Source organism: Varanus komodoensis, unplaced genomic scaffold, assembly GCF_004798865.1.
Source record: "Varanus komodoensis strain SLA01 unplaced genomic scaffold, ASM479886v1 scaffold36, whole genome shotgun sequence".
Classification (NCBI taxonomy): domain Eukaryota; kingdom Metazoa; phylum Chordata; class Lepidosauria; order Squamata; family Varanidae; genus Varanus; species Varanus komodoensis.
This window is the reverse complement of record NW_025335873.1, coordinates 10,114,252-10,140,689: the sequence shown is the minus strand read 5'-3', so window position 1 is coordinate 10,140,689 and position 26,438 is coordinate 10,114,252. Positions and strand designations below refer to the sequence as shown.

Here is a 26,438-nt window from a genome sequence, read left to right as displayed (position 1 = left end):
TTCTTGCACTGCAGGGCCCGGAACTGGGCAAAGGACCCAAGATGAGGCCGAACTAGGGCAGAGCAAGGGGGAGCTAACCCTTCCCATGATTCGGAAGCTGTACCTCCATTCCTGCAGCCCGGTCTAGTTTTTGCAGCCACTTCACGCAGCTGGCTCATATGCAGCTCGTGATCTTCGGCAATTCCGAAATCCCTCCATCCCATAACGGCATTTGGTTCCTGGTGCGGGGGCGCGGCATTCATTCCCAGCGCCCCAGCCTATCCAGATGACTAGTCTGCGCCTGTCTCCCAGGGTCAGAGCCACCCCACCCATTGTCTGTCATCTTCAAAAACGGCGGGCACTTCCTGCATGTCCTCATCCGTGCCATGGATCAAAGGGCCCCACGCGCGTTACCTTCCCCCAAGCTGAGAAGGTGCAGTTAAGGAGCAATTAAGTCCCAAATCTGTAGCCAGCTGTGGAGCCAACCGTAAATCGTTCCAACAGTTTGGATGCTTCTCCGGGCTCCCTCTGCTAGCAACGTGTACGTCCCCCTTTCAAGGTGGCCCACATACAGTGTAGAAACAACATTCCTGTGAGGTAGGCAAGACTGAGAGAAAAAGAGAGAGATATTCACGAATATGGAGCTTCATGGGTGGGCACTGCACTGTTTTAGACTACAAATCCCACAATCTCTGACCATTGGCCTTGCTGGCTGGGACTGATGGGAAGTGTGGTCCAAAACATAGAGGGTTTTGCCTGAGCCACCTACGCGCCTTTTCCCTCTTGGGTGGAAAAAAGATGAGAACCTTTGGTGTGTGTTTTTCCCAGAGAGATAAAAGCAGTTTGAAAGCAGGCTTGCTGATTTCGTGTGTAACCACTTTCACCTCTGCTAAAGAGGTTTGGTGCTATTTTAAAACCCGAAGAACCTATTTGAGCAAGTTCCACAGCAGAACCAAAGAAGAAAGCTCGCACGGCTTGGGGTTTGATGCCTTCACCATGCCTTTGAAAAACTGCCACCTCTCTCCGCTCGTACGTCTGTTCTCTGGAGACGGAAACGCTGCAGACACTGCTGTGGGGAGGAAGTCTAACCAGGCCCGGCTTCAAACACTCAAGCAGCTGGGACAATGATATCTGATTTTTCTTTACCGGAGGTTTCCTGATGTTCGGGAAAATAAAATTCAGCCTGAAGCAGAGGAGGCCTGAGTGACTTACAAGCTCCCATCCTAACAAAAAAAGATGGGCCAAAAGCGCCCTAACTTGCTCCCATCCAGGTTTCATTTCCTTTCTGGCTGCCTCTATGGAGATTTCAAGTGTTCAGAAATATGCGCCCTGGATCACGTCTGTGCCAGTGCTGCTGTTCCTGACCCCCAACTTGCAGGTGTGGGGCTGGCCCTGAAGACGCGGCTGTTTGCCAAGCCCCTCGGTGTGGCTGGGGAGAGGCTCGGTGGCCTTGTGCCCACTGTCAGGACACAAGCCGGGGTTCGACCGGATGGCCACCCTGGCAGTCGTGGGAGGCGGGGAAGCGCCCGCAGGGGGCCATCCGGGATCGCCGGGGCTCCTCTGCGGGCACCGCCACCCGTGAGCTCACCCTGGAGGGGAGGCAGGGAAGCCAGCCAGCTGCAGGTGGCCGGGGAGGGTGCGGGGACGGGATCGCAGGTGGCGCCCCTGTGCTGGTGCGTTGTGTTTCCAACCACAGAAGAAGTGCTGGCGGAGCATGGAAACTTGGCCTGTGCTCGCTGTGGGGTGTCAGAGGCGCCTGTGACGCGGGAGCGCTGCAGTCATGGGCTGCTGACGTTTGCAGAGTGAGAAACTGCAGCCGCCGCCGGTACCTCCCCCAAGCCCAGCCGCTGGTGAATGTCAGTCTCCCTCACTCCCTCCCTCCCTCAGCCTTGCCTACCTCACAGGACTGTTGTTTCCACACATTATGTGGGCTGCCTTGAAAGGCAGGACACACATGTTGCTAGCAGAGGGAGCCTGGAGAAGCGTCTCAAGTACTGGAACGACTTGTGGGGGGGGTGCTCAGTGGGCACAGCTGCCTTCCATCCGCAGCCCGTTTCCTTCTGGAGCTGTTCAGCACTGTGGGTCCCCAGGCGCCTGCACTGCGAGAAGCTGAAGCAGGCACGGGAGGGGCGATGATGCTGTGCTGCCGTGCCATCTCGGCCCACCGGGCCTGGCAGGTTGTTCAGAATGGCTTGCTTTGTCTTTCAGGTTGAGCCTGCCCCGCAGGAAGACGCCGGAGACCCCGGGAGCAAGCCGGCTGCCCGCACCTGAGCAGGGTGTCCTCCACCGGCAGCCCCTTCCGCCACCCCTTCCCTCGGGGCGTGGACTCTGGACAGCTGTGACCAGAGCTCGGGGGAGAGAGAGAGCGGGAGAGAGTGCAGCCGAAGCTCAGGAATTCCAAAGCACATTCTTGAGGCCTGCCGGGATCTCCTCACATGTAAACAGGAATCAAGGCCTGCGGAGGAGGGGGACGGAGCGCAGCACGGGCGCTCGAAGCGCTCCCCCCAGGGAGGCGGCTGAGGCTCTGCCCTACAGCAGCAGGGCTGGGGTCCCACAGCCTGCGGGGAGAAGGCCCAGCTGGCCCGCAGCGGCACGGCCCCCGGGCTCCACCTCTGGCCAGCCCGCAGGCCGCTTTCCCGGCCACAAGGCGCTGCGCCTCGGGTGACGACCGGCGCCCACTCCAGCGCCCCCACCGCCTGCGGCAGCGTCTCCCACGCGCCTCTCGCCCCCGGCCGGCCCCGCAGGGAATGCACGCGGCTCCCCCGGCCCCGCGGTGCAGCCCGCCCTGACGGCGCCCCGCCACGCCCGGCCCTCCAGGATGTGCCCCCGCTCCCGCGGCCTCCTCCAGCACTGCCGCCTCTCGGCCCGCGCGCGGTTCAAAGGCCGGCTTGCCGCCCATGCCGTCTAGCCTCATGCAGGAGGCCCTCGGAGGAGCCGGAGCCGGAGCCGCGGACGGGCGCGTGAAGAACCTCCTCATGTCATGTCTGAAGGGGCAGCAGGTCATCCTCAAGATGGAGGCCATGAAGATAATCCACCCAGAGAAGTTCTCGGAGCTGCAGAGCGCCCCGCCGCGCTACGTCCCCGCGCCCCGCCGCGAGCCCTCGCTGGTGGCCAAGCGGGCCTGGCCCTCTGAGTCGGAGATCATCGTCAACCAGGCCTGCGGGGACATCCCGGCCCTGGAGGGCAGCCCGGCCCCGCGGGGGCTCTCCCGGACGCCCCCCCCGCCCCGGCGTGAGCGGCTGTACCAGGGGCAGCGCAAGGGCAGCTCCGACATCCGCTACCACCGCCAGCCGCCGGCGCCCGCGGACGAGGTGATCGTCAACCAGTACGTGCTGCGCCCGGCCACACCGTGCGAGCCGCTGGAGTGCCCCACCTGCGGCCACACGTACAACTTCACCAACAAGCGCCCGCGGATCCTCTCCTGCCTGCACTCCGTGTGCGAAGAGTGCCTGCAGATCCTGTACGAGTCGTGCCCCAAGTACAAGTTCATCTCGTGCCCGACCTGCCGCAGGGAGACCGTGCTGTTCACCGACTACGGGCTGGCCGCGCTGGCCGTGAACACCAGCATCCTGGGCCGGCTGCCCGCCGAGGCCCTCTCCGCCACCCCCGCGCCGTGGAGCAGCGACGCCGACCGCAGCTGCTACCAGACCTTCCGCCAGTACTGCGGCGCGGCGTGCACCTGCCACGTCCGGAACCCGCTGTCTTCCTGCACCATCATGTAGGTGGCGGCCGCCGCCCCCCCGGCTGCCCCCAGGCCCTTCCGCCGCTCCCGGGCGAGGGGGCTGCGGCGTGGGAAGAGGGAGCTGGCATCCGATGCCGAGGGAGGCGCTGCCCGGCTGCAGACTTGCCTTTGTGCCCAGCGCCCTCCCCGGGCGAGTCCTTGTGCATCTGGTCGGGAGAAGAGAGCGCGGCGCCCCTGGCCAAGGGGGAGCCGGGGGTCGAGGGAGAGCCTTCAGGAGGAGCCGTGGAGACCGGTCAGCGCATCCGTGCAGCCCCTGGCCGTGCCCTGCGGCTCGCCCACTCTTCCTCTGTGCCCCGGTCGCCTCTCCATGGGCAGCGTTCGATCCCTCCCTTGGCTCATGGCACAGGGTCCCAGCCGGGCTGCGTGGCTGCACCGGGGCTGATGGCACCGACAGGGGAGCCGCTGGAGGGAAGAGGAGCTGCCCGCGGACGTGGTGGGATGCAGGAGCCCCACGGGAGGGACGCCAGGCAGGGCCTGCGTGGCCGGCCGACTCGGGCTCCCGTTTTTAAGTTATTGCCAAAGCTTCTGTTCCTGTGGCCAAGTCTCGTGCGCCCAAACCATCGCTGCCAATCAAGAGGGAGTGGGCCACCGGACCTCCGCCTGGAACTGCCTGCTCTCCCCGAAGTAGGTTCTGGAGGGAAGCGAGAAAAGTGTTTTTTAGTCCTCGTTTTGGAGGATTCGTGTTCCTCGTTGCTGTTTCAGAGGTGCATCTTGCTTGGCTCTTGCTGTCAAATAAAACGGATGGAGAGTGCCATTATCCTTCTTGGGTTGGGTCCGCACTGGGAAAGAGGAAAGGCACGCCCAGGCCTGCAAAGTGGCCCTGATCCAGCGGGCTGCATTCTCCCCTCAGTTACACTCGCCCCGCTCTTTCCCCCAACGCGTGTGATCTCAGCAGTGAACTGGGGCAAGTTACTCCAAAGCGCAGCAGTGGGCACCCTGCTGTGTCAGACGCGCACGGTGCGCAGAGACGTGCCGGTCCACAAGAAAGACCTGCCTCCTGGCTGGAGGGAATCGCACCTGCTTCTCCCAGTACACACTCGGTCTGGCTGCTTGCTTGGATCGTGGGGGGCGGCGGGGAGAGAGCAGGCTGCCCGCTTCCTCTCGCAGGCTGTGCTCTTTTGGGGTCAACGTTTTCCGCCAGCTGAGAAAAAAAGCCATAATGTGTTTGCTAGGCACCCGGCAAACAGCCTGAACTAGACACAGAGCGTGGTAGGCCGCAGGGGCCCCTCGGTGGGTGCTCGGCTCCACACCCCTGGGGGGCTGGGGGAGGGTTCTCCTTGCGAGGCTGGGCAGGCGCAGCTCTGGATCGATGTGCCACACAAACTGTGCCAGAAGCCAGCTGAAAGGGATGCGTCCCCCACCCCGCGTCTCACTGGGTCCGACAGCATGGCCCACGGCTGGCTGAGGAGAGCCCGGCGTGCCACCGAGCCCAAAAGCCAGAGAGGGCAGGCGCCAAGCAGCGTGGCGACGGATCAGGGGAAGGGAAGGGGCTGTCGGGAGCTGGTTCCGGATGGCCCCGACTCCAAAGGGGCATCGTGGGCCTGTCAGAGTGAGGGGCTTTGGGCAAAAGTCCTGAGAAAGGTGGGCAAAAGCAACATTTTTTACACCTCTGGGGCTGGCTCGCAGGATGGATGCAGCTCATGGGGCCCAGCAGCCCCCCGAGGAGCTGTGTGCGGCCCCCACGCATGCCAGGCGGAGGTGGATTTCCAAGCCACGTGTGTGCCCTGGGGAAGCGCTGGGGCTCCTGCTGAGAAAGCCTCGGCTCACACCTTTCGGGGCTGCCGGGAGGGCTCTTCTCGGGCCGGGCACGGGAGGGGACTGCAGCCGCCTGCCCAGGCAACCCGCTGGTGCCGCCTCCCTCCCGGCTCACCCCCCTCGCGCCCTGCCTGTTTCTTCAGCTGCCCCCACCCGTTTTATACCTGGCCTTGTTAACCCCCTACCAGATCGCCCAAATAAAGATTATACTTCTGAACCAAAAAGTCACGTGCTGAGCCATCTCGTTCGGGTTGTCTCATGGCACAGGAGGGGCGGGTGGGTTCTGGAGGTGGGGGGGATGTGGAGGGGTGCGGTATATGAATAGATGAAGATGCCCTTGAGCCAGTGCAGAGTACACTTGGCACTCACGGGAGGCCTGGAATAAAGGAAGGGGCTTCTGGGGGGTGCGGAAGGCTTTTCCCCAGACGACCTGGATTAGGGTTTCTGCTGCTGCAAATTAAGCACCTGGGAAGGGCTTTTGTGGACCTCCCTTTGGGGATCTGGAGTCCTTGCCCCTGTGGGAGGAAAGATCCAGGACTGGAAGGGGCCACTCTGGTCTGACCCTGTTTTCCTAGTTCCTCTTAGACCCGCAGAACTCGGCACTGGGGTGACCTCAGTTCCATTGTCCGAGCATTTCACAAGTAGAGGCTTCATCTCCCCAGCAAACTGGAAATCGGTGCAGAATTATGCCTCTGCATTGCAGAAAGGGAGCAGGGCCTGCGAGGGGCGGGCGCATCTGGAGCACACTCCTGTGTGGTTAGCCAGGAAGGAGCCCTGCGGCTCCCGCATGCCCCAGCCAGCAGCGCTGAAGTGCGCCTGCCCGTCCCCGCTGCCCCGGCTCCTGCCGGCTGGTGCTCCTGGCCGGACAGCCTCCGCCCACTCCTCTGAGCCAGCAGCGCAGGGCCACGGCAGGCGGCAGATGGGCGCTCTTCCGCTGGCGAGGCCTCGCGCCTCCCTGCCCATCTTTCCTTGGAGGGGCTGCGTCCTGCAGGAGGCGGCGGTGCTCCGGATGAGCCGGAGGGCCATGCGGAGCTCTGTGGGCACAGGTGAGCGCCTGGTCCTCCATGTGCAGGAGGCACACCTGCCTGCCTGAAGCCAGGAAGGAAAGGCCACGCAAACAGGAAAGCGCTCCGGCGGGAAGCCACCGGGCAAAACAGGAAGGCAAACCAGTTTCCCAAGGCGCAATTTGGAAATAGCTGGCAAATGCGTGGGCATCCGGAGGTGGTGCGGTGCCGGCAGGGCACGGCGAGAAATATTTTGCCGGATGTGGTGGCTTTGGGATCGGATTTCTTAAGGGACCCCAATCCGCTTTCTTGACCTCTCTGATGCCTCGGCTGGCCCATGGCGGGACAGGGCCACATGGCCCGGGTCAGCGGCTGATCTCTAGCCCCCCAGGAGTCGCTCCTGCTGAGCTTGACTCTTGGGGGTGCCTTGCTCAACGTCCAGGTGAGTTGCCAGGCTCAAGTTTCCCTGAGTGGGACATTAAGGACATGGTCCTATTGAAGCTTCCGTGAAAAAACAGTTCGACTGCTCCAAGCAGTGCATCCAACTTGGGAAAGAAAGGCGGTTGTTTTACCCCTTCCACCCCGGACTCTTTTGCAAATTGTTCCTCAACCCGATGACGAGATAGGAAAAGGGAGTCGGGGCTTGTGCCGCTGAGCTGTAATGTGGTAGGAGAGCTGTGGCGAAGGCCGGCGGAGGAGGCTGGTCCGAGGAGGAAGCTGCGGTCGGCAGCTCCTGGAAGCGAAGGCCGGCAGCCACCGAGCAGCCGAGAGGCTGATGGCGGCACAAGGGCAGCGCAGGGCTGTGGTGTGTGGCCAAAGCGGGGGGCGGCGAGCCCGGGGACACAGGATGCAAGCCCTGGGGGACGCCTCTGCTTCCTGACCAGAACCCCATGCATCGCGCCGCACCTCCTCCTGGCTGCTTTTTCAGGTCTTTGCTGCTTTTATTGAAATATCTGCCGACACAGCCACACGCACCTTGTCGATCACTGTGATGATGTTGGGCAGGAAGGTGCTTTGCACATGCTCAGAGCTACTCTGGCCTTTCTGAGCACAGTTTCTGAGGCTGTCTTACTTCTCTGTTTTTAATCTTGCCTTTACTTCACAGGTGGATCGATGTTCCCGCGCTTTCACTCTAGTTTGATTCGAACTCTTTCATAGCATCAGGGAATGCAGGCCCGTCAATGCTCCAGCTGCCTCCTGGACGCCTCCCGCGGGGCATTCTTGGTCACGGGTCCAGCGCCTGCTGCTCTGGCGGTCAGGACAGTCCTCCTGATGCCAAGAAGAGATCCTGGTCTCCCTCCGTTCTGGAAAAGCGCTCTCCTGCCTCGCCCTGGTCTTCTCCTCTCAGGGTGAAGCCTTCACCCATGCTTTGTGCTGTCCTAGCCTGGTTTTGTGCAAGGGGGAGAAACAGCCCCCCCCCCCCCGGCAATGCTGGCTCAGGCAGCCTCTGGCATGGGCAGAAGAGACCCGGCCCCTGTGCCTGCACGCGAGCAGCCCAGGGAAGGGGATGGATGCCGTGCGGAGCAGCACGTGCATGGCCTGGGACCCAGCCGAAGCTTCTCGGCTTTGGCCGGAGGCTGTGGGAGCGAGGGGGGGCATGCCAGGGAGCCCGGATCCCCCGTCCCGACCCCTCCCCCATGTGCCAGGACACGGCTTCCCGTGCATGTGGGAGGCAGCCCGCCGAGGAGAGGTGAGTGGGTGTGGATGCTCGGCTCGGCTGGCACCCGGGGAAGATGCTGCCCCACGCAGCCTCCCTCTCTGCTCAGCAGGAGGAAGGGGCTCCCTGGCGGCATCCTTCCCCGGCTGGTTCTGCAGCGCTCCCCGCGTTGCCACGCAACGGCTCGGCAGCACCCGGCCCAGAAGCCTCGGCTGGGCTGGGCTGGCCGGCGCTGCTTCCGGAGCCGTCCTGCCCGCGTGGGCAGCGCTGGGCCCCGCTCTCCTGGCGCTGCGGAGAGGCCCAGGCAGCCGGCGGGGGGCTGGGGGCTGCAGCGCAGGCGGCCCGCCCACAAAGCCCTCGCTGTGCCTGCACAGCCACACTGGCTGCAGTGCACGAGGGAGCTGCCCGGCTGCACAGCTTCGGAAAAGGGTGGGTGGGGATGAGGGCGGTTTGAAGCAATGCCTGGCCCGGGGAAAGGGGGGGGTCTCTCTCTCTCCCTCCGGACACTCCAGCCAAAAGGGGTCATCGCGTGAAGCTGAGGACGGCTCAGGACGGCTCAAAGGGGGCCCTTGTTCACACGGCGCACATTCAAGCTGCCACGGGAAGCAGTGATGGCGCCCATCTGGGCGGCTTTCAAAGGGGATTGGGCAGGTCCAGCAGGTGCAGGCCGTGGGCAGCGGCCCAGGCTCCCCCCACAACCCGAGGCGGCCGGCCGGCCTGCACACACCAGCTGCTGCGGAGCCAGAGCAGGCCTCGCACCCATCCTGCCGCAGGGACCCTGTGGGCACGCCGAGGACAGCAGGCGCCCGGACAAGGCCTGGTGTCACCTCGGGGCCAAACGGAGATATCCTGGCCCCCGTGGCCACTGGCACCCGCCATCAGAAGCAAGCGCGCCTGACACACGCCACAAGCGCTTCTGCCAGCGTTAGGGTGCAGCCTGCGGGGGGGGGGGGGGGCTGTTTTTGCCGCCACGGAAGGTGCTGCTCCTGAGGCCGCCGGCCACGCCAAAACCTGACCACCGGAGGATTGCGTGCCTCCCCCTTCCTCCAAGGGTGGGCAGGCCGCGCTGTGCCGTGCAAGCCCAGCCCCCTGGGAGAGGAGTGGGGCCTGCTCTACCTGCCCCTGCCGACTGTCCCCTGGCCGGGCCATCAGGGCCGGGGTGCCTACAAGACCCCCCTCGACAAACAGCACGAACAGGAATAAAACCACGTGAGCCACAAACCAGATGCGGGCAAAGCGCTTCTTTTCTTTCTGGCCTGCCTCGCACGCGCAAGAGGGCGAGACGCGGCAGCCCCGATGCCACGGCGGATCCTCCCTTGGCCCCCGCCTGGGCTCCCTCTCCACTCCAGCGCCGCCCGGCGTCCACTGGGCAGTTGCCACACGAATTCCCTCCGAGACCCCTGCCCTTCCTTTCCACAGACCGGCGACCTCTGGGGGTAGCCCTTCCCCAGGCATGGTCCGGACCCACCAAAGTGCACCAGGGTCCGCAAGTGGGGGGCTACCCCAGTCTCTAGTCCTTTGGCAAGCGGAAGAGGAGCAGTGTTCCTGCCAAGGGGTCCGAAGCCCCTGTGCCACTGCTCGGAAGTTGGGAAGGCTGGTCCTGCCGGCGCTCGGGAGGACCAGGGCCCCTGGGGAGCGCCGGCAGCACTGACTCAACGGCTCCATCCTGTCCTGCTCGGGAGCCGCGTCCTCTCCAGCCTGTTCCTCGCAGGCGCCGAGCCGAGCCGAGCCGAGCCGAGCCGAGCCGAGCAGAGCCGAGCCGCCAGGCCCGCAGCCCCTACCTGTCCAGGAAGAGGAAGACCAGCAGCAGCAGCGCAAGGGGCAGGAAGAAGACCAGCAGGCTGAGCATCTCGGCCCCAAGCAGCACCAGCAGCACCAGCAGGTAGCCCGGGCGGCAGCCCTCCCGCAGCCGGGCCAGGCCGCCCACCAGGCAGCGCGGGTAGCGCAGGCAGGGGAGGAAGCCGACCGCGCGGCCGGTGTGGAAGCGCACCTGGAAGTGGTGCTCCAGGCCCCCCCAGAAGCCCGGCCGCCGGGCCGGCAACAGGTGCGGGGTGGGGGGCGCCAGGGCCGGCCCCGGCGCCGAGCTCAGCAGCAGCAGCTCCTCCTGCAGCCGGGCGATCTCCCACTCCATCATGGGCGTCTTCTGGCGGCACATGGGGCAGCGCATGCGGCCGATGTCCGCGGCGCTGCCGGCTGCCATGATGGCGTGCAGGCACTGGCCGCACAGCGCGTGGCCGCAGTTGAGCAGGGCCGGCCGGCGGGGGCCAGAGTCGTACAGCTCCGTGCAGATCGGGCACTCGCGCTCGCCGCCGTCCTCGGCCTGAATGCAGCAGGACGGCTCCGCGGCCCCCGGCTCGGGGCTGCCCGGGAGGAGCGCGCCCTGCTCCGTGCCCTCCTCGTCCTCTTCTCCCGCAGGCGCTTCTGGGCCGGGGGCAGCCCGGGGGCCGCCCTCCTCCAGGGCGAGCACAATGTGGCCGGTCTCCTCTGTGGGGGCGGAAGGGTGCCACGGCGGCTCCGGAGGGCCGGGGGCCGGAGAGCCCCCTGGAGCCGCACGGGGCTCGCCCGGAGGCCTGTCCCCACAGCCCGCGGGCCAGCTGCAGCACGACTCCGCCTCAGGGCTCCCGGGGGACACAGGGCGGCCTTCCCGCCGGGCCCCTCCACGCCGCGGGATGCACGTCCCTCCGTCACGCGCGCGCCCGGCCTCCTCGCCCTCCGCATCCGTGGGCGTGCTGGAGGCCGGGGCCTGCTGCTGTGCCACATCCTGCCCAGGGGTGCGAGACGGGGACACCGGGGGCTCGCTGGGCACGGGCGGCGGCTGCTCTGCGGGAAGGACTCCCTCCGCGTTGGGGCGGCTCGTTCCCATGCTGACCTCAGGAGATGCTTCAAGGTAAGCGGCGGCACGCGTCCGGGCCTCCGGCGGCCACACCTGGCTGGCACGGCGACCTTGTGCTGCTCACGGCCAGGGAAGCAGGCCAGCTGCATGGCCCCATCCTCCCACGCTGGAGGCTTGCCCGGAAACTCCGCGGGGATGGGCCGGGCTCGCCCGCCGGGAGGCCACCCGCCCTCGTGCCGCCTGCTGAAGGGCTGTGTGGCGAACCCTCTGGGCTGGGCCCCCCCGAGCTCCCGCCAGGCCCGGCGCGCAGCCCAGTGCGGTGGCCAGCTGGAAGGCAGGCAGCGGCCGGGCCGGCTCAGCACCTTGCGGGCAAGCCCGTGCGTGTCGCACTGAGGGAGGCGCACAGGTGAGGCGGGACGGGTCCCAGTCGGCTGCCTGCCCCGGGCCGGTGGGCGGGGCTGAGGCTGCAGGTCCGTCCTTCCGGGCCGGGCTCCATGCGGCTCACCCCCCACCCCTGCGATCTCGCAAACAGTCCGCGGCACTGCCTGGCGGCGCTTGTGCAGGTCTATTTCTGCCAAGGACTGAGCCCTCGCTGGAAAGCGTGCTTCCCCTTTGGCGCTCGCAGGCGCTGCCTTTCCAGGAGGAGGGACTGCCCCGCTTGGCACCGCTGCCCGCCAGAGCCGCTCTCGGGGATCCGCGGCGCTTTCGGTCCAGCATGCCACCTCGCGCCAGGAGCGCCCACCGAACGAGTGTGCGCGAGCTTTGGAGGGGGAGGCACGGCTCGCAGCTGGACAGCAACCCTGCCAGCACGGGGAGCCGCCACTTTGGGAGCGATCCCGGGCATGTTTAGGCAGACAAACGCCCTGCCGCTCCCGGGGAACGCCAGAAGTTGCAGGCCCTCTGTCTGCTCAAACAAGTGTAGGATTGCGGCCGTGGGGCATGACTAAGCCCGGAAGGACGGACTGAGCCAGGCCGCTCGGCACCCGCAACAGCGACTGCTCCGTATTTCCCCCATTTTACTCTGCCCTTCATTTCATTCCCCATCCAACTCTGATATTGGGGCCGAGTCCTCTCCTCCCGCACAACGAGGTGCCTGGGCTAATGGGTCAGGCTACCCGTCTAAAGCAACAGTCCAGCAGAACCTCTGTGGACAGAGGCAGTCTATCTCTGTGTTCTCGACTCCAGGAATGGGGGGCTGTGGCTTTCTGGCTCTGGGGGGGGTCTCCAGTCAGAATCTGGCTCAGTGAGCCCTCGCTCTGCTTCAGCAAGATGACAGCGCTGCCTGGGCTCGTGGCTCGGCAGCTGTCACTTCCCTGCACGGCCCAAAATCCAGAAGCCAAGCTGCCTTGAATCCAGCAGTGTGGTCCCAGCCAAGATTTATTGGTCACAACCTGGGTGCGGGAGCCGACTTGGGCGACAGCTGCTCGGTGCCAGGCCAGGCGCCTGTCCCGTCCATCCGTGGCAACTCAAGCCCAGGTCTCGGCCTGGAAGCGGCGGGTCCGTTCCAAGGCAGCCAGGTACTCTGCGGCTTCCGGAGCAGAGAGGCCGCCCTCTGCCTGGAACACAAACCTCAGGGCTTCCATCACCGCCTCGGGCATCTGCTTGGCATTTCTGGAACACAGAAACAGCACGAGTGGCCTCATCCCGGGCGGTCGCCGTGCCCGGGAACAACACGGCCCCGGCTGGCAGGCGCAGCTCTCCGGGTCGCCAGCATGAGCGCTCCCAGCGCCCCTGACCGTGCCAGGCTGGCCCCTGGGCGGAGAGAGAAGCGGTGGCAAGGGCTGGGAGCGCCAAGATGGGGGCTATTCCCCGACCAGACTACTCAGTGGGGGTGGACCTTCAGTAGAGGGCCCAAGAAGTGGGGCACGGTCTGGATATCCTGGAAGTATCCTCTGGTCCGTGAGAGCATCGTCACCTAACCTGCACCTTGCTTCCCAACGGTCCTCTCCCCCTGTAGCCTGCCTCTCGGGGGCGCTGTGCGAGGGGCACCCCCGTTGAGGGAGGGCAGCCGAAGGACAGCCGGCCACACAGAAGTACGGCTGAAATTCAAGGCAGGCAACTGACATCTTTGCTTCAGTGGTACATAGCGAACGCTGCTGCCCCGGAGGCTCGCCACTCGCCCCGTTTGCCCAGAACGTGGGAAAGCCCCCAGGAGACTTCCTAGACCCTGCTTCACCGCTATTTCTGTTAACAGGGACCGGCCAGAAACGCACTTTTTGAAACAGGAAAGGGAAAAAGTAAATGTAGCAAAGCGCTTTGCGGAAGCCCCTTTCTGGCTCCGACCCGCAGCTGCGTTCTCAGGCTGAAGTTGCGCGGATGGTTCCGTCCCTTTCAGGAACGCTTCTCCCGCTCCCCGGAGACGGAGGCTCCAGACACGCAAGCTGCCTGCTTGGCCGACACACCCGCTGGCTTCCTGGAGGCCTTTTTCTGCTTCCAGGAATGTGAGGGAACCAGTTCACCCGGGAACAGCCCACGTCACAGGCCCCACCCTGAGGCCGGGGGGGGGGGGGAACGGAGGCTTCCTCCTCAGATCAGGGCGGACGGGCGTGTGCCAGCGCTCGCTCAGGTTCGCCAGCTGCGGGGCAGGGGGGGCACACGCGCCGGAGGACCGGGAAGCAAAGGCGGCTGCCGCAGGCTCCACGCCGAGCTCTGAGGGACTCAGCCCCCCGCCACAGAAATCTCAGGGAATTGGCCTGAGGGGGCCGTAGCAGCGGAAGACTTCCAAGCCCACCCTGGCAGAAGCCTCCCCGGCCAAGGGCCAGATGGCCCGGACCGTGGCCCGTTGGGCCAGGCCCGCGGCTGCTCTGAAATGCCAGGACACCCGGGGAAACGCCGCAGGCCTCGGAGGAGCCAGAGGGGGCTCTTCTTCCACACATGCCCGCCGAGGGGGGCCTGGGCACCCCCACATCGACTCAGGCGAGCTACCTCAGCCTGCTGGCCACTGGGCCAGGGCAAGTGGAGGCACCGCCTTGCTGGGCGGGCGGGAGAGGCTCTCGTGCGCCAGCACTCACCCAGCCAGGTAGACGTGGGCACCGCGCCTCAGCAGGTCCCAGACAAGCACCTTGTTCTCCCTGATCCGGTGCTGGACGTAAACCTTCTCCTCCTGTGGGGAAGAGGACCACACGGACGCCGATGCACCCCGACCTGTGCCGTGCCATGCCGTGCCGTGCAAAAGCCACCCTTCCTGAGGGCGACCGTAAGGCGAGGGAAGGGCCCCCGGCTCTCATTCCCACGCAAAGGCTGGTCTGTGGCTGGCCAGAGCTGCAGGGACACGGACGTCTCGCCAGCCGGCTGCGACCCCATCCTCACTCCCAAGCCGAGAGACAAAGGGGCTACGATGGAGCGACGCCTTGCGGAGACCCTGTGGGAATGGTGGGGGGGGGGTCTCATCCCTCTCCTTTTGGAGTCCATTCCTCCAAAATACCCCCCTCCCCACAACTAGCTGGTGACCAGGACCACACACAGAAACCTTTAAATTTTGATTCCTTGACGTTTCTACACGGCCCTTCCCTGCCTTCTGCAAGGAAGCCGAGAGAGCCTACAGGGTTATCCTCTCCATTCGATCCTCGCAACAACCACCTGGGAGGAAGCTTAGGCTGAGAGTCCGTGGCTGGATTAAAATCACCCAGTTAGCCTCCTAGCTGAGCAGTAACTAGAACCTGTTCCTGCACACCAGAAGCCAGGGAAGGGAGGGAAGCCAAACTACGCCCGGAGTCGGGATGGCTGCTCAGGTGAGTTCAAAGTACACTCAGGTCAGCTGCATACTCTCAGGACAACCAAGCCGGCCGGAAGGTGGGCGTGGGTCCCACTCGCCTCCATCCATCCGTGCCTCGGATGCCTCACCTGGCTCCTCGCCAGAGCCAAGTCACACCGGCGAGGGAGGCAACCCGGCCAGCACGTCCCGGGAGAGGGGGCGGAGGGGCAGATCGGGAGGGAGCCGGCCTGGGAGCCTCGCTCCAGCCGGTGCCAGGCTCCTTCCAGAGGAGAACCGACGGGCATCCAGCCCACGCAGCTCCCCCGGGCAAGCACGTCAGCAGGCCTCCTTCAGAGCTCCAGGCGGGGAGGGCAGCAGGGGAGCCACACTCAGTGGGCCAAGTCGCTGCTGCGGACTCTGGACCGGCGGCAGCGGCGGCTGCTGGGCAGAGGAAGGGCGCCTGCCCCCTCCCCGGGCCAGGGGGTCTTCTCTTGAGGGGGCTCTGCAAGGACGGGAGGGGAGCCTTCTGCAGGCAAGCAGAGGCCAGGCCACTGGCGTGGTGCCTTCAGATGCTCACAGGCAGGAGGCAGGCAGCGCCTGACGCCACCGGGGACCAAGGACGGGCACCGTTTCCTGGGCCAGCCGAGCCTGCACTTACTTGGCACGACAACGAAGCTGAGCTAACGGGCTCCACGTGCTGCACCTTGAATAACTTGTGTACGTTTCTCTCTGATTGCCCCACCTTCCCTATTTGCCACAATTCCTTGCCAACTGCCAGCTGCAGGAGAGGACCAGAAGCTGCACAGGGAAGCCATTGGTGGAAAGCAGGTGTCACAACTCCTCTGAAGGAATCTGAGATTTCACCCGTAAGCCCATCAATTTCCCTGAGGACTAGGAACATGCTTCTGACAGAGCAAGTCAGGGGTCTGGGGGGAAGCTGGGCCCTGCCTTTATCTTCTCTTGTGCAAACATGGCGCACAACGCGGCTGGGAACAAATCTCTCAAAGCGAGAATGGCGGGGCCCTGGAGCAGGACGACGGTGGAGAACAGAGCCCGGTCACGGTCGGCACAGAGCCGTGAACAGTGTGGCCAAGGTCAGGTGAGGCACCGGCTTCTCCAGGTAAACAGAGAAAGCACGAGAGAGACAGAAGCGCAGGACTGGCTGAGCAGGTCGGCTGCACGAAGCCCCAGCACCGCCCCTGCCCCCCCCCCGAAGCAAAGCCTGGCTGCTCATCGGGACTGCACCGTTGCCCTGGAACTATTCAGGCCCAGCATCTGCCTGGGTACTCTTGCGGGGGGGGGGCGGGGGGGGGTCTGTCGCTCCAGCTGGAGTGTCCAGAACTGGAGCGGCTCCACATTCAACCGCTGGCTCGTGCCTGGGCCTCAGACTTCTGCTGCCCCAAACGCGAGGGGAGCGTCCATCAAGCCAGGCCTGCCTTACGATGCTGGCAGCCTGGGGGTCTCTCCCTGCCGATTGCAACGCCGTGGGCTGCGTCAGCCGGGAGGACTTCCCACGGAGGCTCTAGCAGTGGGCTCAGGGACCCTCTGCTGGGAAGCAGGCCGCCCGACCTGGGGTGCGCAGAAACCCAGGAGCTCACCTGGTCCCGGGAAAAGGCCACAAAGAGCGTCAGGAACCCCCTTTGCACAAGTGCTTCCCATTCCGCCTGGCAGTAAAAATCTTTGCTTTTCTGTCGACAGCCAAAGAAGAGGTAGTTTTCTGCAAAGAGACGAGACGGGACGATGAAGATGGTGGGGTGTTGTGAACCATTTGAACGATGAGCTTTGGTGGGCAGGTCGGGCGCAGCTTCCTCACAGTCAAAGGTGGCACAGGATTTCAAGGGCTATCTGTGTCTTTCTTTAAAGCCATTTGATGCCGCGGTGATTCCAGGGAAGGAAAAGGGAAGCTCTGCCCTGCCTTAGCAGCACAGAGGGGAGGCCGCATTGATTAAATTATATGCGGTCTGATATATGGTCAGATTGAGGGTATGGTATAGATTGAGACAATCAGTCTAGATCAGCTTCTGTCTGTGGACAGGCTGGTGAGGAGACCAAAACTTCCCAAGCTTACAAGATGATGAAACCATAAGAGGCTGCTATGAGGGATACGGGAATAACTTACAACAAATTAGAGGTATGATTCTAGGCAAACTTTGACAGAAAACTTTGCCCTGTAACTCCCCAACTACCTGGGGAACACTGCGAGTTTTAAGAGTTCTTTTCTGTCTAAATGTGCATAGGATTGTACACTAAGTTACGCAAATTTACAAAGAGAGTTGTTTGTGGAAAAAATGGCCGTCGGCCACTGGCTGGGCATCTGAGCACACGCAGAGGGTATGTGGCTCCCGAGGTTATTCGGCAGCGGCAGGCACTTTAGGAGACTTGGCCCAGAATGGAGCAGTCCCGAGCCTGAGGTCAGGGCAGGACGACTAGCTGAGCCATCAGGCCTGGAAGGAAGCAATATTAAGTCATGCCTGGAGGTCTAAAATTAGCAAAGGCACACAATCAAAGCGGCACTGGATGAAGTGTCCCACGGTTGACTTGACAAAAAATAAAACGCCCGCACACACAGGCATGTCAGGAACCCGGCGACTTCCTCCCGGGCATGACTCAACGGTCCGGAGGAATTTCCCAAGGCCAGGCCTCCCGGTCTGCTGCTCCTTCACCCCAACGTGGCTTGGCCGGTTTCAGGGGGCGAACTGAAGGCACAGCGGCTCTGAGCATGACGGGACTTCTTGAAGAAGCGGAAGGGGACCACATGCCCTACTGCCACACCTGAAAGGTCTCAGAACACGCGCTGATCCGCACACGTCTCCGGAAAGGACCTCGGCCACATGGCGCTCTGCGTGCGCCGAGGCAAAGCTTTGAGCGTGGGCTGCAGCGATTGTTCTGGGCAGTCGTCCTGACTAGAATTTAGTGTCTGCCTCTATTAGGAGAAAACAGCTCCCCGCAATTACGTGAACATCGCTCAGATGGAGGTTTTGAGATCATGGAAATGTATTTCCCTTGGCGGACAATTGGACCAAACTAGTTGGACCTCGGCAGTTGGTTGGCAGCCCGGCAGGGCCCTTTTGCAGCACTGCCTTGCTGGCCGAGGGGCCGAGAGGCGACGGAGCCCCTGGACCCCACAGGGGCTTGGCTGGGTGTGCGACCGCGGAAGGATAAGCCCATGTCCCCCAACCCTTCGCTTGGCGGCCGGGCGCCTCTTCCCAGGGCTGCGTTAGGCCAGGCAGGACCCAGCTGCGCCCCCTGCTGACCCGGAGGGGGAGTCGCAAAGCGCCCCACGCTCCGAGTACAGCTCCCGCCAGCAGCCTCCCCACACCCAGCACGGCCGGAGAGCGTCACCTTTCTTGCCCTGTGCTGCCCGCTCCTGGATGGCGGCTCGGAACGGCGCCACTCCCGTGCCGGGGCCGATCAGGATCACGGGCGTGTGTGGCTCTGCCGGGAACGTCATGCTGCCCCTCTTCGCCCAGACAGGCACCCTCACCGCCCCTGGAAGGAGAGAGGCCGCAGGGGTGCAGTGGGCTTCCTGCCTGCACAAGTCTCCTTCACGGGTCCCTTCTACTGCTCCACTTTCTGGCTGGATTCCCGCGCCACAGAGGTCTCAGACCTTCTGAGGAGCAGCGGGACAGTCCCTCGCCATGCCTCCCCCGCCTTCGAAGCATCAGGGGCCTTTTCCGGCTGCACTTGCCCCCCCCCCCCCCCCCACACCATGGCTCTTCCCCGGCACCTGCTTTCGTTCCGCGTGTATGTAGGCCTGTCCTCCAAGGAGCCCAAGCCAAGGTCCACGCTGCCCTCCTTGTCTGCTGAATGCCCCCAACAGCCCTGGCAGGTAGGCCAGCCGAGAGGGACACGCGATGCACACGGGGGCCAGGGGACCAAGGGCCACTGGGGGCTGCGTCCCTCCCCCCCCCCGAAGAAACTCATGGCGAGGGGAGACCAACCCGGCCCGCTACACCAGCCAGAGTTGCAAGCACTTGCTCCCCTCTTTCTTGCCACAAGCGATACCGGTGTGCGCTCTGAAATGCACGACCGGTGCCTGCGTTTCCTTCTCCTCCTCCCTCCCAGCCAGTTTTTCTTTTGTGAGGGGTCTTTCAGTTTGTAGCCAAGCTGCTCCGAGAGCTTTTTTTGGTTAAATAGTGGGGTGAAAAGGCTGCAAATAGGGAGGAACCAACACTGCTAAGCACTCAAGAGCAGGGACCTGCGGGCAGCAGGGGCCGGCCGGGATTCCCCTGCGCTCGGCACAACCACGGCCGACCCTGGACGCCACGCCTCCCCCCGTCTCTCACCCCCCCCATTTACCGTTCTGGGGATTCAGGGAGGCCAGCCACGTCGAGCACAAGCCACGCCGGGGCTGGACCAGGCCGGTCTTGTACTGCACCACGGCCACGAGGATCTCGATGCGGTCGGGGCGCGCCTGGAGGGGGGCAAGGGGGGCACTGGGAAGGGGCGCAGGCGTGCCGGTGACACGACGTGGCCCGCTGTGGCCCGCGGAGCGGCTCCTCTGCATGACGACGACAGAGTCCAACTGTATCCTAAGCTTCTAATACAGCAGCTGGGGAGACGGCCGGAGCTGGGCAGGCTCGGCACCGAGGAGGAAGAGCGAAGGGCCACGATCGCAGGCGCAAGGACGCGAAGGGCCGTGCCACGGGCAGGCCAGGATCTCTTCCTGACCAGCCTGGAGAGCGGGACAGGGCACGACAGGCTCAAGCAGCGGGCAGCCCGGCCCGGCTGGGCATCAGGAAAGACATCCCTGACTGCCGGAGCAGCAGGGCAACGGAGCCCATGACACCGGAGGTCGCGGGCTCTCCCAGGCGGGGGGCACTCAAGGGGCAGCTGGGCAGCCATTGAGAGGGAGGGCTGGCTCCGAGTCCTGCAGTAAGCAGGGGGCTGGCCCCGATGGCCCTCTGCCCCTTCCAGCTCTGCCGTTCTGGGATGCCATGATTCTAAATAACTATCCCCATAACTGTAAGAAATACGTGAAAGCAGGTGAGATTTGGCGCACGACAATACCCCGAGACCCACAGGGAAGATGCCCCCACTGCGCGTGCTCGGAACCCCCTCCCTCGAGTCTCACCTGCATCGAGGAGGCGATAGAGAACGCGCGGGGCCTGATCCGAGGAATGAGCTCAAGCAGGTAACCGCACGGGATGGCGCTCGTCGTGTGGGGAAAGTCGCAGAGGACCTGGAGGGAGGAGAGGAGGCGAGGCTGGCAGGCTGCAGCTCTCCGGCCGGGCACCGCCAGGTGTGCCGGCCGAACAGCCCATGATGGGCTGCAGTGCCACAAACCTGGAGGGGCCTGACAAGGAACCCCCGTCCAGAGGACGCTTCTGCGACAAAAACATAGAGAAGAACAGGCGAGGGCCCCGCTAAAATTCAAAGCCACCAAGTTTTCCAAGATCTGGTTTTTGTAGCCGTTCGTTCATCATGTTTATATCCCACCTCTTCTCAAGACGGCTTACGTCCTACTCTCTTCCACTGCATCCTGACAACAACCCTGGGAGGTAGGCTATGGTTAGATTTGACTGCAGGAAGCCCCTAAATGCCCACCAAGGCACCAGGTTTCCCGGCACCAGCAGAAGCCCTGCCGGCATCAGCCCAATCCAGGCCGGCTCTGAGAGAGCCTTCGCTGCAGCGAGCGGCCCCTCGCCCCCTCGCCTCGCGGTACCTCCAGCAGGGTCCTGCGGGGCCGGTTGCAGTAGGCGTGCAGATCCTCCTGGCCCTCCGCGGAGCTGAATTCCTGCAGCTTCTCTCGCTCCAGTTCATTCGGGGAGAAATAGGACAAGAGCTTAAAGAAGGAGCGACGGGGCACACGGGTGATGTCTAGGTACTGGCTGACCAGGTAGCGGATGGTGCAGGGCTGGGGCAGGAAGGCAGGGAGCGGCGTGTCTGAAATAGCCGGAGACCGGGAAACACACACACGCGGCGTCAGGCAGGCTGGGCGTGGGCGGAAGGCACAACCTTCAGCCCCCAGGATGGCCCCGCAGACCCTGAACGTGGCTAGGCTGGCACCCCGCAGCCCTTCCAAGAGCTGCCACGGCTGCAGTGCCAGGCCACGGAGACCCCACTTCCATCCACCCTCAGCCACACTGGGAGATTGCAGGCAGTCTCACCCACCACGCGGGGCCGGTGTGAGGACGAGGCCAGGGAGCAGGCCCTGCAGGCCACCCTGAGCACCTCTCAAAAGGGAGCGGGGGGCGGGGGGAGAGCCATAAATGTAAACAATAGATAAGTAAAAAAGCACCCTTGATAAAATCAATCTACTCATTTTAAAGAGACGCTCATTCCGAAAAATACAGGTATTTCATAAAATACTCCAGGTCGCATGAGGCCCAGCAAGGGGAGCGCCTTTATCCCTGCGGCACTTGCTCCAAGATACTCAGGCCTCACTTAATGCAAAGAAAGCTATTCTTACGTGTGTATTTTAAAGCCGAAAATATTTCAGAAACTCGGAAGAAAGAAAGGGTGTTGCTGTCCCCAAAGCTGCTACTCGAGTTCTGCGCACATTTTTGTAGATCCAATCCGATCGCTAACTGATAAGAACTTCTTTAATCAGCCAAGATTCAGCTGATCGGGCAACAGCGCAGCAAAAAGGCATGTGCCCAGACAGCGGCAGCCCGTGAGCACGGAACAGGGGCCTCCGGACAGCCACGTGGGCAGCCCCCGCTCACAGCCGTACCTGGTTCTGCCGGCCTCACCACAAAGCACATGTCAGGATCCAGGCGCAGGAGCTGGCAGAAGAGCTGCACCTCCTCGGGAGGATTGCAGGGCTGGATCATCACCACGTCGCCAGCGGCGCACCTACGAGGACAGGCCAGCCCTGAGCACGGAGCACTTAAGGGGGCCGCAGGCTCCCCGTGCCTCACTGGGAGGGGCGTGGAGCTGGGAGGCTCACGCTTCCCCCTGCCCAGAGAAGCGGGTCCCCCTGCTCCGGAGAGCTCGCCAGGGCCCCGGAAGCTGCTGCAAGCCTAGCTGGGCCCTGGGCCCCTGCCGCCCGAAGCTCTCTGGCGGGGGTGCTGGCTGCAGTCGGCCCCTTCACCTGGTGGCGATGCAAGTGTGAGCCTGGCAGCTCTGTCAAGCCCCTGCCGGGACACGACCAGCCCCACCTCCCCAGCGCAGGCCTCCGCTCAGGTGCTCAGGCCGGGCAAGCCGAGTGCGCTCACTCTATTCCGGAGCCACTGACGTCGAACTCAATCAGGCGGACGTCCTGGAAATGCAGCTCCGAAGTCACCCTTTGATTGGACACCATCCGGGCGAGGAAGGGGCGCAGCTCCGAGGGGGGCCCCCTGGAGGCTTCTTCCTGAGGAAGCGGGGCTTCGGCGGAGGCCTCATCCAGAAACTGGAAGGTGTACTTTGGCGGCAGGCTACAACAAAGAAAGCAGCACGAGATCCTGTGTTGGCACGAATTCTCTCCTGAAGTGGGGCCAAGGAAAGGACAGCGAGAATTTGTGTGTCTGAAGAAAACTTCCCTTTACTGAAATTTGGGTTGGGTTGAGAGACAGTGACTGCCCCAAAGGCGCCCAGTGAGCTCCAGGGGCTGAGCAGCTCTGAGGACCCAGCTGTCCCCAGTCCAACACGGCACCCACCACACTGGCCTCATAAAATAATAGGCGCAGAGGGGGAAAAATCCAAAGAAGGCAGCAAGCTCAGATTTCTAAACCATTAAATTACGCATACTAAAGTGCTGAGTTTCCACCAAAACACACACACACACACACACACCCCGAATTCTGCATCGATGCAGCCCACATTCTGCACCCACCGCTAGCTTCACTTTGTACTTACATGATATCTGGACTGAGGATGCGGAGGCCAGAAGGAAGAGGGTACAAATCCAGGATCTTTTTCCACAGGCTGGAAAGCCAGGGGTCGATCACTGCGTCTGGCCTGCAGAAGATGGACAGAGAAAGGAAGCCTCGGCACACAAAGGGCTCCACGCGGCACGTGTTCAGGCAGGGAACAAACACCCTGCGGACTTTCCGTCTGCACTTGGAGAGGACTGCAGCCCATCATGTTACAGGTCATGCCGGCCCTAAAGTGCGACCCTGTATTCTGCTTCAAAATGCAGGGGTCTTTCATTCTGCCCCATTTCTCCCCACAACTGCAGGTGAATGAAGAGGGGACTGGTGCATCGCTTCCCTTAAGATCCAAAAGCCCCCAAATAGCTATGACTGTTGCTGTTTTTAAGCAGAAATTTTATTAGTTGAACGTCTGTTCTTTCTGCACTGCTTGTATCGTATCTGTTGGCTCAAGAGGGGTCCTTTCTTAAAGGATGCCTAAATAATTTTACACCAAAATAAATAAAGGTAACAGGGCCCCCACTGTCTCTCTTTCCTTCATGTGCAAGACAATTTCTTACAATCCTCCCCTGAGAGAGGCAATTGGCCAGTGGAGCTGCCCCTACTCTGCATGCAGAGGCCCCTGGTTTGGACCCCAGCAGCATCTCCGGGCAGCGCCTGGAACCCCGAAGACCCATCCCGCTCTGGGGACATTCCCGAGGCAGAGGGACCAAGGGTCTGATGAAGTGTAAAGCAGCTCCATGACCCTGTGAAGAAACTGCTACATTTCTGAGATATTAAGCTTTTGTCAAAAAAAAAAAAAAAAAAGATCTGGAGAAAAGTAAAAGGACTGCCAGGAGAGACAAATTTGCCACAGAGGGAGGGGAACCACCTGAGCACCCCCAAGTCCCGCCAGCTGCCGAGAAAAGGTTGGCTAGGATACAATCCCCCGTTTGCCACCAGGAGCCGCTTACCCCAGGTCGTGCTGGTCATCTCCCAAGGCCACGGGCACTATGGGGCTGCCCCCGAGCTGAAGGAGCCTCTTGTGCAGCTTCTTGGCAACGAAGTTGAACCTGAGCGGAGGAGAAGTCAGCGCCCAGCAATGGGGGCGGGTTTCCCAAGACGCCCCACAGCCTCCGTGCCCGCGGCGGCTCCCGACCGATGCCTCTTCCCTCACCAAATGCCTGAGCAGCTCAGCTTGCGCCAGGCAAAGCCCGTCGACCTGCACAGCAGCTGATGCACGGACCGCGCGCTGCCTCCACCCCAGGACTCCGCGTTCTGCAGGCTCAGCCCCCGCACAAGTCTGCCCATGGACACGGTGAGCATTTGGCCAGCGAGGCAGTCAAAGCCAGGCCTGGCACCGGAAGACTGGAGCGCGTTTCGTGCGCCACCGGGCTCATGAACATGGGGGGCTGGTGGTGAGAGAGAGAGCTAAACTCAGGGACCACCCTTGGCGGGAATTTCAGGCACATTCCACAAAACCGATCTTTGCACAGCCCGTAATAAAGGTGCTGCAACTCCTGGCGGCGAGAGGCACCAGCACAGATTTAAAAAAAAAATGGTTTAAGAATGGTCCGTGGAGGAGGGTGGGGGAGGCCTACTGTGCCTGGCCGAATTAGGAGGCTTCTGCTCAGAGGGAGGCCTGCACTGAAGCAAGTGATTCCCAGCCATTCCAGTTTTAGGGAGTTCTGTCCTTCAGAGGCAGCGACCAACACAGTGGACAAGCAAGAGGAGAGGGACAGCACAGCCACACCCTGCCCACATGCTCCCTAGAGGCTTTTGGGAACAGAATTTTCATCACCTTTGACCCTATACAGGGAGCCTTATGCCTTTACCGATCCCAGGATGGGCAGGGCAAAAAGGCCGTGGTGAGTGAGCAGGGCCTGAGCGTACTTTCCCGCCTAAAGGCAAACAACCTGTCTTTAGGTGCTCGAAAACAGAAGCATCGCTTACTTGGGGTATGAGGAATCTCCAAGCCCCAGAACGGCATAGTCCATCTGGCACAGGGAGGTGGAAGGCAGGTTCTTCCGGAATATGAATCTCCAAAAATTCTGGAATTAAAGCATCCGAGGGAGGTGTTCTGCTGGGGCTGCCCCCAGGTGAAAATGGTCCAGATTGTGCCCATCTGCTTCGCTCTCCTCCCCGCATTTCACCTGATCACTTCAGGTGATCAGGAGGTAACTAGAGGAAGCGTAGGTCGGAAACGGGCGTGACATCCTGGGTCAATACCCAGGGGCCTCGCCAGGCAGGGTGGGGAAGACCCACGCCCGAGACCCTGGCCAGCTGTAGCTGCCAGTCAGGGCAGACGACACAGAGCTTGAGGTGCCGGGCTGTCTGCAGGCACTGTGGACCAGGGGCTAGACAGGCAGCCCAAGTCTTTCAGGTGTTTTGGACGCATCTCCTGACCGGTGGCCACGCAAGCTGAGGCTGATGGGGATGGTAGTCCAAAACAGCTGCAGGGCATTGGGCCGCCTGTCCCTGATGTCGAGTTCTCCAGGAGAAGCAGGGAGAACTCAGCTTTGCCCTCGGTCTGGGGTTGGCACTGCGGCTCTCTTGGGGGTCCAGCAGGCACCTCCCCTGCCCACATTGGTGCACTTCACAAGGCAGTAACCAGGAAATTATCTGACCTGCATGTTATCCGGCGGGTCCCCTTGTCCCGTCGTTGCACAGACGAAGATCACCAGGGGCTCCTGGATGAGCATTGCCTTGGGAGAGAGCCCACACAGGGCCAGCAGGTTAGCTCTGGTGCGGGTGTGCTGTGAATACCACCCGTGCCGCTCTTTCTCCAGGGAGCAGCTTACAAAGAGCCCTTCCAGCTGTGGAGATGCAGCTGTTGCCTTCTCTGTCGCAGGTGAGCGTGTGCAGGAAGGATGGAAAAACGGCAAGGAATCACTCACCACATTGAAGCTGTCCAGAGCCTCGACTCTGCACTGGAAGTGGCGCTGCTTGGCTTCCCAGCCAATCCTCTCGGCAGTGTCTTCGGCAGTCCCCGTCTGACTGCCAAAAAGAATGAGAATCTTCCGCACTGCCATCTGGAGAAAGTGGGACAGTGAGCAGGTGGGGAGAGAAATCGACGGAACAATGTGACAGACCAAGTACTTATTGTCAGAACTTTCCCCAACTTCAGACAATTCAGGGGAGAGGGAGAAAAAGGAACTGGTGCCTCTCATAACTTCAGTACAACTAGCCAAAAAAGCAGAATTCTTGGACACTGCATTATCCTGACAAGGCACAGACCAGAAATCCCAAGCTTTCAGCAGGGTATTTAAGGTGCTCGCAAGCTAGCACAGAGTGCTTTTCTTTGCCCATTGATGGCAGAGATCCTGGAAAAGTCCCACATGGTCTTAAGTTCTCTTTCCCAGATGGATCTGACAGAGCCTTCTGGGAAAGAGCCCAGGTTCATCACACTGCTTTGAAGCAGGTTTCCAAGACATAATGGCAGACCTAAGACTCCAGGCAGCCCCTTTTTGTATAGCTGCAATATAGCAGGGATTGGCAACCGGCCCCGGACCAAGCCCGGCCTCTCATGGCCCAAGAAGCGCCCGAGCAGGGCCTGAAGGCAACAGGCCTCTGCCGAGGGGGCGCTGGCTCTCACCGAGGAGCAGCTACGGGCGGAGCAGCTGCGGCGAAAGCCGCCTAAGGGAGCCCCCGGGCGCGCCCTGCAAGGGCCTGGACGGCCTGGGAGCTGCGAGCGGGGCCGGAGGCTCGGCGTGGCGGCGCCGCGGGGGCCGGGCAGTTTCTCCAGACGCAGCGCCGGGCAAATGCACAGGCAGGCGCTCCGCGAGGAAGCTCGGCGCGCCCCGCAGGCGGGAATGGGCGTCCAACGCGCCCGGCGCCCCCGGGGGAGGCGGGCTGCCCACGCGAGGCCGCCGCAGCGGGCGAGGGGGGCCGGGGCCGGGCGCTCCACGCATGCTCAGAGGCGCCCTCGTCTGCGCGGTCTCAGGCCGCCGCGGCCACAGGGCCCACCTGCGCCAGGCCCGGCATCCCGCCGCTTCCGCG

At 62.8% G+C, this 26,438-nt stretch overlaps 3 protein-coding genes across 6 annotated transcripts; 1 reads left to right on the top strand and 2 right to left on the bottom strand.

Moving 5' to 3' along the window:
* Positions 1-2,891: 2,891 nt before the first annotated feature.
* LOC123028397 (RING finger protein 208-like) lies at positions 2,892-3,701 on the top strand. Its single transcript, XM_044440170.1, has one exon. It carries the CDS (start codon positions 2,892-2,894, stop codon positions 3,699-3,701), a length of 810 nt encoding a protein of 269 aa, XP_044296105.1.
* Positions 3,702-9,380: 5,679 nt separating this feature from the next.
* LOC123028205 (translation initiation factor IF-2-like) lies at positions 9,381-11,000 on the bottom strand. The gene has a single exon (XM_044439753.1). The coding sequence runs from the start codon at positions 10,998-11,000 to the stop codon at positions 9,915-9,917; it is 1,086 nt and encodes a 361-aa protein (XP_044295688.1). The 3' UTR covers positions 9,381-9,914.
* Positions 11,001-12,329: 1,329 nt separating this feature from the next.
* On the bottom strand, positions 12,330-26,437 carry NDOR1 (NADPH dependent diflavin oxidoreductase 1). Of its 4 annotated transcripts, none has more exons than XM_044440050.1 (15): positions 26,406-26,437; positions 25,337-25,471; positions 25,067-25,144; positions 24,393-24,490; positions 23,414-23,512; positions 22,447-22,548; positions 21,825-22,025; positions 21,341-21,462; positions 20,330-20,550; positions 19,739-19,846; positions 18,964-19,078; positions 18,007-18,153; positions 16,263-16,381; positions 13,982-14,073; positions 12,330-12,581 (listed from the first exon to the last, which is right to left on the bottom strand). In XM_044440050.1, exons 1-15 carry the CDS (start codon positions 26,421-26,423, stop codon positions 12,437-12,439), a joined length of 1,800 nt encoding a protein of 599 aa, XP_044295985.1. In that variant the 5' UTR covers positions 26,424-26,437; the 3' UTR covers positions 12,330-12,436. The 4 variants fall into 4 exon arrangements, with proteins under 4 accessions (XP_044295985.1, XP_044295986.1, XP_044295982.1 ...); XM_044440051.1 differs by lacking the exon at positions 26,406-26,437 and adding an exon at positions 26,035-26,114; XM_044440047.1 differs by lacking the exon at positions 26,406-26,437 and having other exon boundaries at positions 25,337-26,009.
* Position 26,438: the final 1 nt, after the last annotated feature.

Excerpts from the sequence above, each read along its gene's own strand:
- LOC123028397 (XM_044440170.1), top strand. The coding sequence starts at position 2,892 with ATGCAGGAGGCCCTCGGAGGAGCCGGAGCCGGAGCCGCGGACGGGCGC.
- LOC123028205 (XM_044439753.1), bottom strand. The coding sequence starts at position 11,000 with ATGGGAACGAGCCGCCCCAACGCGGAGGGAGTCCTTCCCGCAGAGCAG.
- NDOR1 (XM_044440047.1), bottom strand. The coding sequence starts at position 25,609 with ATGAGAGGCACCAGTTCCTTTTTCTCCCTCTCCCCTGAATTGTCTGAA. Across the intron at positions 22,549-23,413 it reads GATGACCAGCACGACCTGGG|GCCAGACGCAGTGATCGACC; the intron begins GTAAGCGGCTCC and ends CATCTTCTGCAG. Across the intron at positions 12,582-13,981 it reads GCCCACGTCTACCTGGCTGG|AAATGCCAAGCAGATGCCCG; the intron begins GTGAGTGCTGGC and ends TCTGTGTTCCAG.